The 15,849-nt window shown below is 43.7% G+C and overlaps 1 protein-coding gene across 1 annotated transcript in view; it reads right to left on the bottom strand.

The window, feature by feature from the left end:
• Window positions 1-1,842: 1,842 nt before the first annotated feature.
• The window catches only part of LOC146191415 (thromboxane-A synthase-like), a 58,359-nt gene continuing 44,352 nt past the window's right edge, over window positions 1,843-15,849 (bottom strand). The window contains exons 19-25 of the mRNA XM_084600322.1: window positions 15,390-15,489; window positions 12,154-12,226; window positions 11,233-11,341; window positions 10,248-10,339; window positions 7,553-7,693; window positions 4,639-4,804; window positions 1,843-1,920 (exon numbers count right to left, since the gene is read on the bottom strand). Coding sequence (XP_084456448.1) covers window positions 1,843-1,920; window positions 4,639-4,804; window positions 7,553-7,693; window positions 10,248-10,339; window positions 11,233-11,341; window positions 12,154-12,226; window positions 15,390-15,489 — 759 coding nt within the window. The remainder of the gene's footprint in view (window positions 1,921-4,638; window positions 4,805-7,552; window positions 7,694-10,247; window positions 10,340-11,232; window positions 11,342-12,153; window positions 12,227-15,389; window positions 15,490-15,849) is intronic.

The raw sequence follows: 15,849 nt of genomic DNA on the forward strand, positions 1-15,849 counted from the left end.
ACGTATCACCTTTGACTTTTTTGGGCACTGTCGTGGATACAGGCTGACGGTAGTGACAGCCGTCTCCAGCTGGTTGGCCTTTTCTTCCAGTGGGGCTTTGTTGGCCCAGAGTGTGACGTCTACATGCGACACACTGCTGATGCCATGAATGCCGCCGAGTCGCTGTGGTAGACCAGCCGTCGCTATGCTGAATAGAAGGGGTGCTGTGACGACGCCTTGTGGGATGCCTTTGTTAAGCATCATCTGCATAGTGCGACGATGGTCGCACTGTGCTGCGCGTCGCACGACCCTATGAAGACAACGTCATGGTTTACTTTGACGGAACCCGCCTTATGTCCATGAGTCGGACCATATTCACGCCATATCTACGGACTGCGTCTAGGAATTACTCCATTTGAGAACGGCGACAAGTTGACGGCGGTAGCCAACGCTACCGTCGCCAACCACCAACGTTCAGCCGTTAAAGTTGCAGGCCAGCGAGTGGAAGCTGAACGGAAGACGCAGCAGCAGACAACAACACTGCTTTCTGTACGGCTGCCACCACTTTCTCCGTCTAGAATGCAAATGCTGTGACGCACGATGCAGGAGACAGCGCTCCGATAGTTCGGCAAGCCACAGTGTGTGGAACGCTCGTGTTCAAGTATATAACTCTTGCGCGCTGCACTGCGCATGCGTGAGCAAGAATATTAGAGGCGGGATGTAATTTAGTGATGCAGGGATGAGCGTTTGTGTTGACGTTCCTTCCTGGTAACGAAATGTAGCAAGAAAATATTGTTCTATGCAAATCGCAATAAAAAGAGTTGCTTCTGTTTAGGATGAATTTCTCCGTATGAAAGAAGACATTTATTAAACTTGCCATTACAGGCAATGACACTTAGTGTAGTGGACATTACAGAGTAGATCATCACGGTAACTTATCAGCTTGTCCGCCATGATTTCGTGTGACTAAAGATCATTTTTGGAACATAAAGCAAGGACAATGCGGATTCGAAGCGCACGAAAAATTTGCTAAAGGGAAATAACAACAAGCCTAAAACGTGAATAAGTACGCCCCGAGACAGAATAATCTGATTAGGAAGCTCATCTCCTGGATGCCACTTGTAAACCCGAATGTGCGCCTTATTGAAAGAATATCTGTGGGCATTATAGTCCAATAAATGTCGGCATCACATACAGCTTACATGTTCTTGGGACTTGAACCACAGATACAGATAATATCTCCGCATTGTAGCAAGAAGACTATTTCTTGCTTGCAACTTCCCGATTTTGCTGCTGTGCATAAAATACGACTATTGGCTTTGTAATAGATAGAAAGACGACACAGTATAAAAAGCCAATTGTCATCGTGGCTGAGTGCTTAAATCAATTCACACATCTCGCTGCTGTAAGGCGCTACCAGATGGTCCGCACATCCCATGAATACGTGTACCACTCTCTGAAACTTTTCCACCCTGAACCTGAGTAGAAATCTTTCATTTCTGCTGCGAATATTTGCTAAGTTTTTACGGTATACGGCATCTAGAGAGTGCTTTTTGACGCTCTCTAATTTATCGGTCCATGCTCACTCCATAGCACAAACAAAAGCAGGAAAATGGTAAAGAGATGAACATACACGTTTTAGTGACTGAATCACATAACGCAAAAACCTTGTGGTCCTGAACAAATAACATATGATACATGCTTAGAAGAGCGCAGCTGGCAGAACACTGTTGCAATCACAATTGAGCTGTTCGGCATTCCACATGCAGCACAGGTGTCCCCCATTCGCTGTCAGCGTCGGCCTCGGCGCAGCGTTGTAGGTTCGCATCGAGAGCGTGCTTTTCCTCCCTCATCGGAATGCGTTCATAGCCGACGGAAGATAATCCAGGGGCCGACACTCGGTTCCGAGACTAAGGAACGTGAGCCGATGTCGAGGGGGCCCTGCACATCAGAGCGAAATTAAACAGTACGGCTGTCAGATATTTCTTTGTGCTCGTTGAACACGTGAATGCTTTTGTTGATCACATCAGGATAAAGAAACTTATTAACTTTGCTTTTGAAAATTAATGACTCAGAGTTGTTAATTTACTTAGGTTTAATCTCAAAACAAAGAACCGCTTCTACAGGGAACAGCAACGGAAGCGTGAACAACATGAGCCGTTGAGGGCAGCTCTTGAAAAAGAAAAAGCTGATAGGCAGTGCTTCGTTTTCATGATGAAAAAGAACGCAAGCTGAGCTAGCAACGGGAGATGTAACGGGACATGGACGTCGTTTGGCTGCTTCACAAAACTCTATAAGGTTTCTGCTATTAGCGAAAAGAGATAGTGTGGTTTTTCGTCATCGTATTGATGCTTAGTTTTTGATGTACGAGTGAAGCCACGTTCATTTTGAGAATATTTTAATAAAACGAAAGCTATTTTTCTAGCCTTTCCAATTCAAGCTCTGAAACTGGTGATTGCACCGAGTATCGTTGATTGCAGCCCTTAATTTTCCATGCTTTTTGTTTGTTTTCTTTTTTTGCTGTGCGATAAAAAACGTGCATAGTCTCCGCTTACTGGTCTAAAGAAGGGGAATCAATCCTGATATGCCACCGGAGTGGAGGTTTTGAAACAGCCGATGATGGCTACCCGTATCTGTTATTTCGCGCTTTTTCCTCTGTGGTAGTATAAACGCCTATCTGTGGACCTCGATCTTATAGTAAGCAGGTGGTAATTATCCGTCAATCTAGAGCATGTAAGTTCGTCCCCAGCGTCCCCTCAGAACCGCCTTGTGCAGCTAGGTCAGGGAATCCATTGAAGAGAAGGTCATTAACTTAAAATCGATGGGAGACTACATTGCTACAAAAAAAACAACAACAACAACAAAAAAAAAAAAAAAACTGCCGCGTGTTTTAACGTAAGTTTCAACTTCTGTCTCCTCAGATCGTACGTCCTGCATAGCCCACAGTAGACGTAATCAGTTCCAGGATTCTGGAACACGTGTTAATTGTGAAACAACTGTAAAATATTATAAGATCTTATTCTACACATGTTGACATGAATAGTCCGAGCTTCCGATGCGGGGCGAGCGTTTACTTTGTTTTGCTTTTTCTCCTGTGCTCGCCGGAAATAGTTAAAACTGCCATTAAAAACAGAGGTTTGTGTATTCCAATATAATTGTGAGGCAACTGCAGAATATTGTATGATACTTCTTACTAATACATTTATATAAAAAGTGTAACCATCTGATCACTAGGAAAAGTTATCCTCTAAAGTTTTTCCAGAACAAGTGATTCAGACCTACCGTCGAAACCCAAAGGGACGTTGTTTTAAATATTGTGAGGACAGTGCGGAATATTATATAAGACTTTCTACGAACACACTGACAGAAACGATCTAAGCTTCTCATGCGTAACAATACTTTGCTTTTGAAATTTTTCTGCGCTGAAGGAAATGTCAGCTTTTCATGAGAATGAATCTCGCGCGTCTTTGAAAATGTATAAACTTAATCGCTAAAAATTGAAACACCGCGGAGGGAAGACCTGTGGATATATTAACTGCTATTGGGAAATAATGCAACATGTAAAAATTATTTTCATTAACTTTTTCTGTTGGCAATGTCGATGATTTCTTATTATGCACATAATTTTTTCTTTCTATCAGCTAAGGGATTAGTCCCAATATGGATGACATTAGCGGTGTTTCATATTTTAAGTTAAATGATAACGCTAAAAATGACAGAAAAACGCGCCCACCTACTTACAGAGCCTTCACGAGAAACTTTAAATAAGGCTCTAGATTGCAGTTCAAACTTTGAACCAACAGTTGGCTTCTAGCGGTACATTTTACGTACTTTATTATCGTATACATAATCCGATGTCTGAAGAATTTTCCTATTTTCTTGCGTTTTTTTGTTTTATGAATTCAATTGGTGCGCAATGCGTTAGAAAAGCATTGCTAACTCTCATTGCTGGTTTTCATTTAGGCATTTTGCCGCTAGGCAGCAGGAAGGCTGCGAGTGCCGCAGGGCAGTACTGAGCTATTCGGCTTGCATGAGCGTGAGGATGAAGACACAAAGTGGCACTTTTTCAGAGATTTGACCATGGAAGGTAGATGTGGGGCGGTAGTTGACCATTTCGCAAACCTATAGAAGCTCATTTTCGCCGAAATTCAGAGCGATAGGAATGGTGGGCAGCGGTAAGTCGAATACAAAGTACTGACTCTAAATTGTTCACTTCACTTAGTGCCTTAAGCCCACCGTTTACGTGACCAACTCTCTCAAATGTCCGGTTCAATGTTCTTCAGCTACTGGCTTTTCTGGACGGTGCATCATGCTGGGCCTAGAGCGCAGGTATATTGCGCAATTTTGTTAGTGCAAGTCGTGATACCATTTCAGAAGTGGAGGGAAGGGTTTACATATCGAGATAAAGAAAGCACTTTATTTGCACTCGTCAGAGAGTATGGATGATCGGGTGAGACGCAGATCCCCCTTTCACCTTCTATCTCTCCCCCCCAGACATCGGCCGAAAACAGCAGGCTTCCGACGGCGCACTATGAAAAAAGTAACGCCTATCAGAAAGCAAAGCAGCCCACTCCAGGGTGCGTCCGTCAAGTGTTAAACTTCTCTGCCATCAAAATCGGATCTCTACATTTGTCTATCACCAGCGCAGTGCATGCTCACCACTCCATGCGAGGGTCCCAGTTCGAGGCGAAAGCGCTGAACCAGCCGGGCGATAGTGAAGTTCAGTGCCATCTGAGCCATGCGCAATCCGACGCAGTTGCGTGGCCCAAGCCCAAAAGGCTGGTGCGCCGCCTTGTGGAAGCTGCCTTCGTTGCCGGGAGAGAACCTGTCATTTTTAGAGAAGGATTCAGCTTCACTGTGCAAAACTGCGGAAAGCTCTGTAGAAAGTGAACTCATTTGCAGAATTTTCGCGCTGAGAATATTCACAGCATGAATAACTGCGTTTTCAGATGACTAAGCATTAGTTATTACTATCCTCTAGTTTTGTCATGAAGACAAGGAATTTTTTTCTTGTCCATTACGACCAGGTACGCACAATTTAACGGAATCAACCCGTCGACAGCAGCCAAAGGCGAGTTGGCCTGAAATCTTTGGCACCGCATAAAAGGAAATTAATAAACGCATAGCGTCCGGTGAAGTAACCACCTAGCGAGCTCAGCTGTGAACAAGAGTTAGTGTAAAAATGCACTGTCATTTCAACCCGTTGACCGTTTCTCGGTAAACTGTGCTTCACTGAATGCGTAGTGCTAATAACCGAGCCCCGAATTATGACCTGTCTCTCACACTGTGGTTAGAAGCTGTTCGCGTCTTAGAACAGCGCTTGGTGCGCCTTCACCTCTGCGGGCTTGTGTCTCACTCTCAAATCTGACTAAACGATGCACGTGAAACAGCCATGTACTCTTTTCAACTATCATGTCGGCCATTGGTCTGCAGCCACAATTCGTAGCTTTCACTTAAGTACCGAATGACTGCGAGTATCCTTTGCTGCTATCTGCAAAAAATGACGACCCAGAAATGACTGTTAGGACGCGTTAGTTGATAAAATGATTCGGCAAGGAAGCTCACAGCATCGAGCTAAACGCACACAGAAGAAACACGAGATGAGGCGCAACACTATTCGTCTCCGCCCGCTCTTTCTTCTACTTCACCTTGTATCATGCTGTCAGCTTCATGATGCCGCCGAATCCAATGCGACTTGTAGACGTCCTACTTACCACTCGTATCTTTTTGGGTGGTTGCGGTGCCCTTGAAATGAAGCATATGAGGTCTATGAGGCAGTTACAGCCTATTATTGCAGTGTGCACCAAACCACACACGAAGACTTTTGTCGTGTGGTGCATACCAGATTGTCGTCATGTTTTGCCCCTTCTACTCATGTACCCTCGGTCAATGAGAGCACTTTTCGGAACTCTCTGAAACTCGCTGGATGCCCTTTTTGGGGCATCTGAATACCGAAATACCCGAGCTCCCAGCTTCATCTCTGAAGGAGTGCACATCAAATTGAGCGCCTCGGCTTCCATTTTTACGTGGCGGCGTTAAAGGCTCCGTCCTGTACAAATCCAGCGTTATAGGAGTTGTGAGCGAAATATCGCGGGCACACTTCTGGCAGGTGGTAGTTGGCCAGCGACATGATTCGTCGATGGATTGTGCCCCCTAACAATACCCATGCTGTTACAAAGTTAGGAGGAGCTACCAACTCGGTTTACCCATTTGAGGTGGGAGGATAGAAAAGGAATCAGGCTTCCAATGTTCTTGGATCGGGAGTCGAGCACGATACTCCTGGATCATGCAGGAAAGCGTGTCCATACGGGTACGGCTTGGTTATAGCTAAGGGTTGGAGTTTTCGGTTTTTATTTCCTAAGCATTCAGCTGACGTTTTTCGGTGTTTATTTTCAAACAGAACTTCCGGTTTTTTTTTCGGCTATTATTATTTTCTGCTGAATAAATATAGGTTTGTTTCGATGAGATAAAGGCATCCGTGTAGAGTTAAAAGTGACGTAGTGTACATTTTGGCTTTTTTTCTTGCACGTTGTTTTATCCACTTTGATTTAACGCACTGTTTCTTATATATACAGCTAAGAACTTGGAAGAAAATGCTATTGTCACGATGAAAATTAGCTTTAAGAAGAAAGGCATATATAAAATATAAATTCACACGTTTGACAAAGGAGTAACTGAAATATTATTTATTACGATCAAAGTTTTGCAAAAATCAAATTACTTCAAAAAAAAAAAAAAAAGCGCGCTTCTCTCGGCTTGTGTCTAAGAAGTGTCACACGGAAAGAAACTGGCTGGCTTTGGTCTCCGCGGCTGGCTTTGGTCTCCCTCGAAGTGCCTGCCTCGCCACAGGCGCCCCTTTTCAAACACTTGGCATGTCTATGAGGGTCGGGAAAAACGGCAGCCATTTTTTCCCCATTCGTGCTACCATGAACAATGCGTCAAAAACCTTAACCGCTGTACTTAAACCAACGATCCCACTGTTTCACAGCCTACCACTTGATTGAATACTGTTGTAATTTTCTTCCGTCATCGAGAGTTGGCGGTGTGCACGAGAAGGTACTGACCTTTTTCGGTTTAAACTGAACTTCTTAAAGGGCTTTTGGCGTACCTTTATCGGTGTTTTTCGCTTTAAACCGAGAGGTCCAACCCCTAGTTATAGCGGGGCTTTATATCTATATCGTGTGGCTGGTTACAAATGGTAGCTGGATAATGTGACAGCTTAGATCTGTATTATAATGAGATGTAAGAGATACAAATTTAAAAACTAAGGGATTGCTAAGTAAGTGAGCAGAGCAACATTTACGCGAACGAGTCACCTCAAGGGAAGCCGCAGACAGGAGCATTTAATGTTATCTCGTCGCACCCTTCAAGGCAGTGCTTGCATAATATTTCGTTTGCCTAATTTTTGTTTCCCCAACTTTTTGTTTACCTAAGCGAGTTCGATAAACTGAAGATGATTATTAATGTTTTTCGCATTTCGCGGATGCTTTAGGCAGGGCTGATGCCGCCACATCTGAAGTGCATTTCTTTTCTAATGCTGATATGCCTCGCCGAGGTGAGTTTTGAATCGCACCTGTCTGGATCGAAGATCAACGGGTTTGGCCAGTACCGAGCGTCCCTGTGGATCTGCAGTGTTGGGGACATGATGCACGTTCCGGCCTTGTACTTGACGCCATCGTACTCGAAGTCCTTGACAGCTTTTCTCGAAGTAAACCTGCTCGGAAGATATGATATCGCCAAGGACGCAGACAGGAAAGAAAAACCATGGAAAAGGACAGCGGCACGTTGTACGGGAAGCGAAGTAGAAATGAGAGAGGAGCTGACCTCTTTAGAAGGTGATTGAAATGAAGTAAGGTCCATACAAAATGTAGGCTTAATTGAAGGAATTGGAGTCAGCTTTGAGGGTGTTTCTTGGTACTTATAAAGGAACACTAAAATTGTTCATTAGGCCAATTAACTAACGAAACCGGGCAAGGCAGGAATTAGCCAGAGAAACAATTATAGATAGAAAATTACAGTCATCGAAAACTGATGTTGCTAGATAGTATCGTGAGTTACGACATACGTGGTGAGGGCGTAGTAGACAGAAAGAATGCTGACTATTTAAAATTCTGTTTAGTGGCTATATCACTGGTCATATCTTCTATATTGGCCCCTTTCGAATTTCTGCGTTTATCGCAAAATGCGCATGATTGCGACGACACGAGATATTTGCTTTACCGTTATCGAGTAATATTTAGTTCTCCTTACATATTCAAACATCGAAGGCGGCGCCAGCTAGCTCCGTATCGTACGCCGCCATGGTTTGAACACATATGGGCACTTTATAAGGAAGGAGCAGTACCACTCTCCATCTATCTTGCAGCAGGCACAAAGCTGGCAGCACTTTGCCACATTGGAAAATAGGGCGCTATACCCTCTGTTCATTCGGGCGCTCGGAACACCCCATCACGTGGTATTTTACGCGTAGTGGCGTACTTTCCTCGCTGCGTCGCAAAGTCGTAACCATATCCCGGTTTGAAAGGAAGCTTGAGAGGAGAGAAATTTCTTCAGGCGAAAATATTTGAGTGACGCCGTCGTGCGGTGCGGTAGCCACCGGTAGTCACCGGAAAGGAATTTTTCCTAGGAATTGAATTTAGGATGGAGGAGGAGGGGGGGGGGGGGGGGGGTTCTCAATTTTATAAGGGGGGGGGGGGGCATGGATGGTAGAGGAGACGCAGTAGACATTTTCAATTTTATATTTTACCGCTGATTTGTCATGTAGCACTAGCAACTTCTATGACTCCGCCACTCATAATAAATATTGCACGCAATTAATTGCTTCATTTTACACAAGAACAAAGGTTACATTTCTGAACAAAAAGAACTAAAGAAGAGCTACTGCTTAAAAATGGCCGAGAAACTATACGAACGTTCCTACTAGCAATAAATCTTGCAAAAAAAGTTTAGTGGTCAGCACCATTCGCATAACGCAATGTTGAAAACGCTGTAAAACACGCGGGCACCTTTGCACTATAGTACAAAAGGTCGACACAGTAATTGTGCACACACCAGGAATTTGCAACCGTGTTCAACACTACAGAGTATACACGCACGTGAAAGGCATTTCTCAGCGCTTTGATATCAGTCGCGACGATTTGCGTGGCACTGATACATCCCGATATGATTTTACGGCTGCTACGCACAATAATTGATAAATATTTGCAAGCACAGAATCTTTGCACATTCCGACAATTCACCCAGCAAATAAAATAGTAAACGAAGTCTAAACAATGACATGACCAGTTATGTACTTCTTGCAAATATATTCATTATGAATTAGGGAGGTGCCTTCAGAAAAGCAAATAGGTACGGAGGAAAATGCCTGTTTATGCGTTTTCGACAAGGTAGCGCCTTCGAATTCTAGGGAATGGTTTGGTTTGGTTTGTGGGGTTTAACGCCCCAAACTTAAACGTCTGTCACACCTGTTCACTTGTTCGTGTGGAGATCGGAACCGCGCCGTAAGGAAAGGGAAGAAGGTGGGAGGGAATCGGAGAAAAATAGGAGTCGTAATGGAGGGCCGCGGAGTAATTTCGGCCACTTGTGGATATTTAACGTGCCCTGACATCGCACAGCACACGGATGCCTCTTCGCTTCACCTCCATCGAAACGCAGCCGCCGGCGGTCGGAATAGAACCCGGGCACAGTAGTCGGGCATCTTAACCCCTGCACCACCGCGGCGGGGCTGGAGGTGGATTAAAAGTAGATGGATTGTAAAAAGGTGAATTACGTTACCTTTAGTTGGATTAACAGGGGCGAACAGTGGATTATTGAGTGGGTTAAAATATAGTTAACGCTTACACTTTCAGAGCGTGTGAGTAGTCTGAAGGGGTCTCCATGACTTTTTCTGATTAAAAAGGAGTGCCCTAGGGCTATCTTGTCTGGAGCATCTGTGTCTAACTATCTTCAAGACGCCCGATAACGATAGATTCATGCCAGGGCGTTTGTGACCGTATTTAAAGCCTGATAGTTGACATTGGCTGATTATTAAGCAGGACAAGCAAAAACAATGCTGTCCGCGACTTAACACTACTCGCAGCAACACTGACTTGATTTCAATTCTGGACGTTAGTTTTTTTATTTTTTTAACCTAGATCTAATTTAGATGGAACAACATGTATTTCCACAACTTAGTGCCCAGAGAAGTTGTGGATTGAATGGATTAACGTGTAGACCATTGGAATATTCGACAGATGAGCTTGAGGTCACGCTTTTGAGGTGGTACCTACGTGAGTACAGGCGGGTACAAGCGAAGGGCTTCGTTGACAACCTGGCTCAAGTACGTCAGCCTTCTTGTCACTGTTTCATAGTCGAAGTCTTCCTGCACACAACAAAATGCAGTCGTCATGGTAAGAAAACCGCGCACCAACGCGACACGCGGGTTTTTGTTCGATGTAGCAGTAATAAAACAGTTGCCATTTTATTTTGTTCATTAAATATAGAACCAGAGGCGGAAACTCTCGCTAGCACACTCTCGCTAGCACAGGTAGCATTTTACACAGGTATGCTAAGGAGGATCCAGCTTTGCTTGCACTGATATGCAGTATATGCACTTCTTTTAACTTAGAGGGCAGAGGTGTTTACCTTTGCACTTTCCTTAGAGAAAGCTTCAGCTTAATAGCAGTGTAGTCTCCCATTCCTCAACCGAGCTGATAATAAAAAATAAAATGCGAGCTAGTGGTGCGAAAAAATTATCCCCAACACCAATACAATGTGACTCATTCCACACAATAAATGAGTGTTGCATTTCTATTAGCTCTTCTCTCGACTCGCACACAAATGTCAAAACACTGAAAACATCACACAGGTTTGCAATGACGCTGAGCTCATAAATGAATCATGCGACCACTGTAATATCTCTTACGCCCGGCTTATTCTCGCCTCCTGGCAATAGCTAATAGATTGAGGCTAATAGAACATTAAAATAAAATACAAAAATCTGCCAAGATATGCAGACTGCTCCTAGTAGAATAAGCTCACGCTGAAGTAATCATCCCGACAATTTAGTTGTCATCTGCTTCCGTTTGTTACTCTTTCGTTTTGCCACTGCAGACAACAAAAGCCATCCGATGATGCTCACGCAGTTCAGACGATCGCAAGCCCTGCGAAACACTAAATGATGTCGTGCTCCTTACTATTGCTTTCGTAGTTTTAGTCAATGTAGAATTTTCAAATACTGGTAAACTGGGAAGAAAGCGAAACCGCTCTACTTGCATTGCAGGAAACAACGTCTTTAATTTCTTTTCGGACTTTGTCTTGAACGTCTTGGTGCTTGGCCAAAAGGTAGGTGATAAAACTTAACGAGGTCGATGTAGTGTCGTACCTGAAAGGAAGTGGTCTGAGGTGCGGAAACGAGGATTAATATTATGACAATATTTTTATCGTACAGTTTTCTGTTACAGTGGAATGCCCTTGCATATACAAACGTTATTTATCACTTCTTCTAGCATCCCAGTTTTTTCAAGTTTTTTTTGTTTGTTTTCGTTTAAAAGAAACTATATATATCCCGCTAATGGTAGTATTCGTAATGTACCACGTTTTAACCTTGCAGAAAAATCTTGAAATGATCGTCTCCTCTCATTTATGTATATCCAAGATCTAGAAGGAACCAAGAAGAATTGGGATATGAAAAAAAAATGAAACTATTTATGGATCACAACCTTTTCTTGGTAAAGCACGTGGCTTGCCATTTTCAGCTCAAAGCCCGATATGCATCTTTTTACGGCTGAAAGCTTTTTCTTGTAGCATTCAAGTGTGTTAAAACCATATACTTCAGGCTCACAACCAATCATGTTGCGGAGTTCTATTTGGATAACAACGCACATTTGTGAGCGGGAATACTTATAACATTTACTCAAAGAAGCCGCAGCGCTCTTGTAGTTAACGTTGCGCTTGAAACTCGGGCAGGTAAGAGAAGAAGGAACGGAGATGGTGGAAATGAAATATTTTTCTCTCGTATGAATATTTTTAGGTAAACAAATGCGTACCAATATTTGAGGTGTCGATTTATCCCGTTATTAAAAGCCCAACTCTCCATAATACAAGTATTTCAATTATTTAAATGGAGGCATCAATGATTACAATTATTTCTTTGAAGCAAGGGAAATTACAAGATGCGACTGCCAGTGCCCTTACCCTGCAACGAACAAAGCGCAGGCGCTAACAAGCACTTCATCCGTGGTCAGCCCACGGCTCTTGGATGCGCCAGCTGCAAATACCGAGTAAAAGGAGATACACTTCGTCATACACCATCGCGCTAGCTCTAACACAACAATAGGTCAAAATTATAGTTACAGACTCGAAATCAGCGATTAGAAACTTTGACGCGGGCCGCATTTCCGCCATAGCAGCAAGAGTGTTGGCCAGTGGTTCACCACCGGCAGAGCAGGTCGCGCTCATTTGGACACCGGCGCACCAGGGGTTGAGGGGGAACGAGAAAGCGCACGTACTGGCCCGAGGATTAGCTACATTCCGGGATCCCAGTGACGACTTATGCGCAACCCCGTACCCCTTGCGAGATGAGGAGCCCCTGCAGTTCGACGATGACCTTAACACCTACCAAGATATCCTAAATCATTACAAATTAGGCAGATCAGTACTTCCAAAAGCATGTAAGCAACTCACCAAAAGCGAGGAGGTTATGTGGCGTAAGCTACAGACTGGAGTATTCCCGAACCCCCAGCTTTACAGCAAGTGGCACCCGGACATTTTTAGCCCCAGGTGCAAACGTTGCGATCGCATAGCGGACATGATCCATATGATATGGACGTGTCCTAGATTTGGAGAACCTGACCGAACAGATGAGTCCTGGGAGGCACTACTTCTCAAGCAGGACGAAAAAGGGCAACGAGAAGTCATCCGTCTTGCCCTGGCCGCTGCTAAGATCCAAGGGATCCAGGTCGACGGCTGAGGGGGAGGACATGGTTGGGGCAGAGCTTCGCCTCGGATCCTCACCAACCTTTTGACGGGTGCAATAAATGTTATTTCTCTCTCTCTCTCTCTCTTCGTCATAATTTCATGTGCTGCATGCTTACGGTAGACGAGACATTTCCCCATCATGAATAAACGCTTTATGTCAAAAGGTGACTGGAGGTGCGGCACTGCCGACAATAAATATCATTGTAGCGGGACAATAAATGCTGGCTGCGCTGAGTATATTTCCGCTGATTCAGCAAGTGAAGCTAATAGCATCCAAGAGTTAGCATATCCTAGTGCTTGGTGACATTAACAGTGGATTGCCCTTAAATATTACGTCAGATTTGAAAATACAAGAGCCTTCGTTATATTCTGTTAATGCTCTTTCTATTTACAGATTTATGTTTTCTAATCTAGGAAAGATACTACACCTGATTTTTGCAGATGCGTTCTACAGCAAGGCGAACATCGGGTGCATTGTAGTGTTTAATGATTTAAGGATTAATTAACGGAAATATACTGGTTAATTTTAACTTGATTTTGTTTAAGGAGACAATACTGCGAAATTTAAGGCTGTAAAGATCGAAGATAAAGTCTCATTTTGGGAATTTTTTAATCGGCGAGGTAGCTCGGAGCATCAAAAACTGACATTAGGTCCTTCGACGCTAAATACATAAATGAGACCTGCACCTGACACATAAAAATGTAAGGGACGCCATTTTATAAATATGTGCAATGAGCGAAAGGCAACACAACCGATTCTTAGAAGCATACTTATGGCATTCGACTTTCGAACGATATGGTCGATTACAAAAATTTAAAAAGTTAACGCACATTTACTTTTGAAGGCCTTCAACTTCGCGGTACAGTATTTCCCACTAAAGTCAGAAAGGAGCGCTTACTAGCTACTTTCATTAATTATCCATGAGATCGATGTGCAACATACATAAAGTACCCTTTTTCGTGCAGGCTACCTACCGAAATCGTGCCGAGGTATGTCGCAAAGTTGAATGAATGAATGTTTATTCCGCTTTTGTCGTACAAAAAGCGCGGGTGACGAAAAAAAAAAAAGCAGTTCGCAATGACCGCTTGACGGGCTTCGCCACCCGTCAAGTCGACAATGAACAGCAGCGGCAGTTTGTGCGATATAAAATGAACAATTCACGCGTTACACAATGAGACAGTGCTTTGAAACAAAAGAAAAATTATACAATGACAAAGAAAAAGTAAAAATATGAATGGTCGACAGATGCATTTGAAAGAAAAAATTGAAAACGGCAAGAAAACAAAAAAAGTCATCCAGTGTTTAAGCCATCGGAAGTGTAATCTCCTTAAGGAAAAAAAAAAAAAAAAAAAAAAAAAAAACAAGTTTAGAAGTGGTGTAGGCACTGGTCGTGCGTGTTATTCTGTTCGTCTAGAGTAGGAGCAAACAAAGCAAACTATTCCACCTTTGCTGCCTCCGCCTCTACAAGCTTCTGATTGCCAAAATTACAATACTTGTGGATACCGCCAGCTGGAAGAAGCCCGTGGGTTCGAGATAAGCGACGTACCTGCCTGCAGATTCTGGCCCGTAAAGCTTTTTTCAGAAGTTTGGAGCCACGGGGGTTTACTTTTGAGCCATAGTATGTGGCTCGTAATGCGTTTACAGGTTCCCAAACTTGCTGAAGGCAAAACTATTTTTCGTCCTACCCTCTCCGAAGTCTAGGACTTTCATGATTGTTAAAGAAGTCATAACATGCGGCTTAAATGCAGACCCTCTGTGCTTTAAACTTTTGACAGAGACTGTACATATCTCGTAGATCAGTGCAGGACACTGGCATGGTGCCACTTTATTTAGATACCGCATTCCTGTGTCGAGCAACTCAGACTATCCTCTTGCCTTGCGGTATAACAGTACGCAGGGTACGCGCTGTTCTATGAATGCTACAAGACCTCCCTCTGCAGGCAGTGCCTCTGCACTTCTTAAGCCGGCGGTTCCATACCCCGCTTCCCTTTCGTTTTTAGCAGAGCAAAAATCAGCATGCGTGGAAGTCAGCTTAACAGAAGCAGGAAAATGTATTTACCATCTTGTAATTTCGCATCTTCTGTCACATTTCGCCTCGTTCTACTCACGTCCTGCAGCATTGGAAAGCGCAGTTTCCACTCTTATCACTGTCACTCGCAGCGTCCAGCAATTTAGGAGTCTTCAGAAGGCGTGTATTAGTCAAAATCGAAAAGGAAGGCTTTGAACTGGAAACCGCTTCTGCTTGCAGCACTAATGTTAAATAAGTAAACAGGTGCTAGCCATTTGGAAATGGCCCTTGTTCCTGTGAAGATAATGGGACAGGGGGAGAGAGGTTTGGCGGTGCTGGGATTGAAAGATATCTGAAGTACTCACACATTGATCTCACCTGTTTTTTTGTGCTGTCTAACAGCACAAACAGGGGACGCGAGGTCGTCATTTTGAGTTGTTCTACCCACTTCTCTGCCATTCTCAACAGGATTGTTGTCAACAGCCGAGCTGTCTTCACGGTACTCTGCATCTAACAAGTTCTGAAGCACGTCGGGCCTTCGGCACTGTGATAAGCAACGGGAAACAAAAAATGTAGCAGGCCAAGTGAAACCAGAACGCATATTTAATATCTATGTCATTCAGGAACTAGAATGGGGTTTTCTACTTTGCCTTCAGTCTGCGTGGCACATATGGCAAAATTCTACCATCCCGAGGTACTCTTATATCCATTTTTTTCTTTTTCTATCTTTTCTTATTTCTCTCATTTTTATATTACCGCTACATGTTAACTGAAACGTGACATTTATGGGCCGTACGGGCCGTTTTAGTCATTGTGAGAGGCAAAGCTTGATGTTTCTTAATTTTTACAGCTAAACGTGCACATTTTTCGAATAATCGTAGTTTAGCATTAGAAAAAGAAAGGC

This window comes from Amblyomma maculatum, chromosome 4 (genome assembly GCF_055883805.1).
Source record: "Amblyomma maculatum isolate TAMU_Amacu chromosome 4, ASM5588380v1, whole genome shotgun sequence".
NCBI lineage: Eukaryota > Metazoa > Arthropoda > Arachnida > Ixodida > Ixodidae > Amblyomma > Amblyomma maculatum.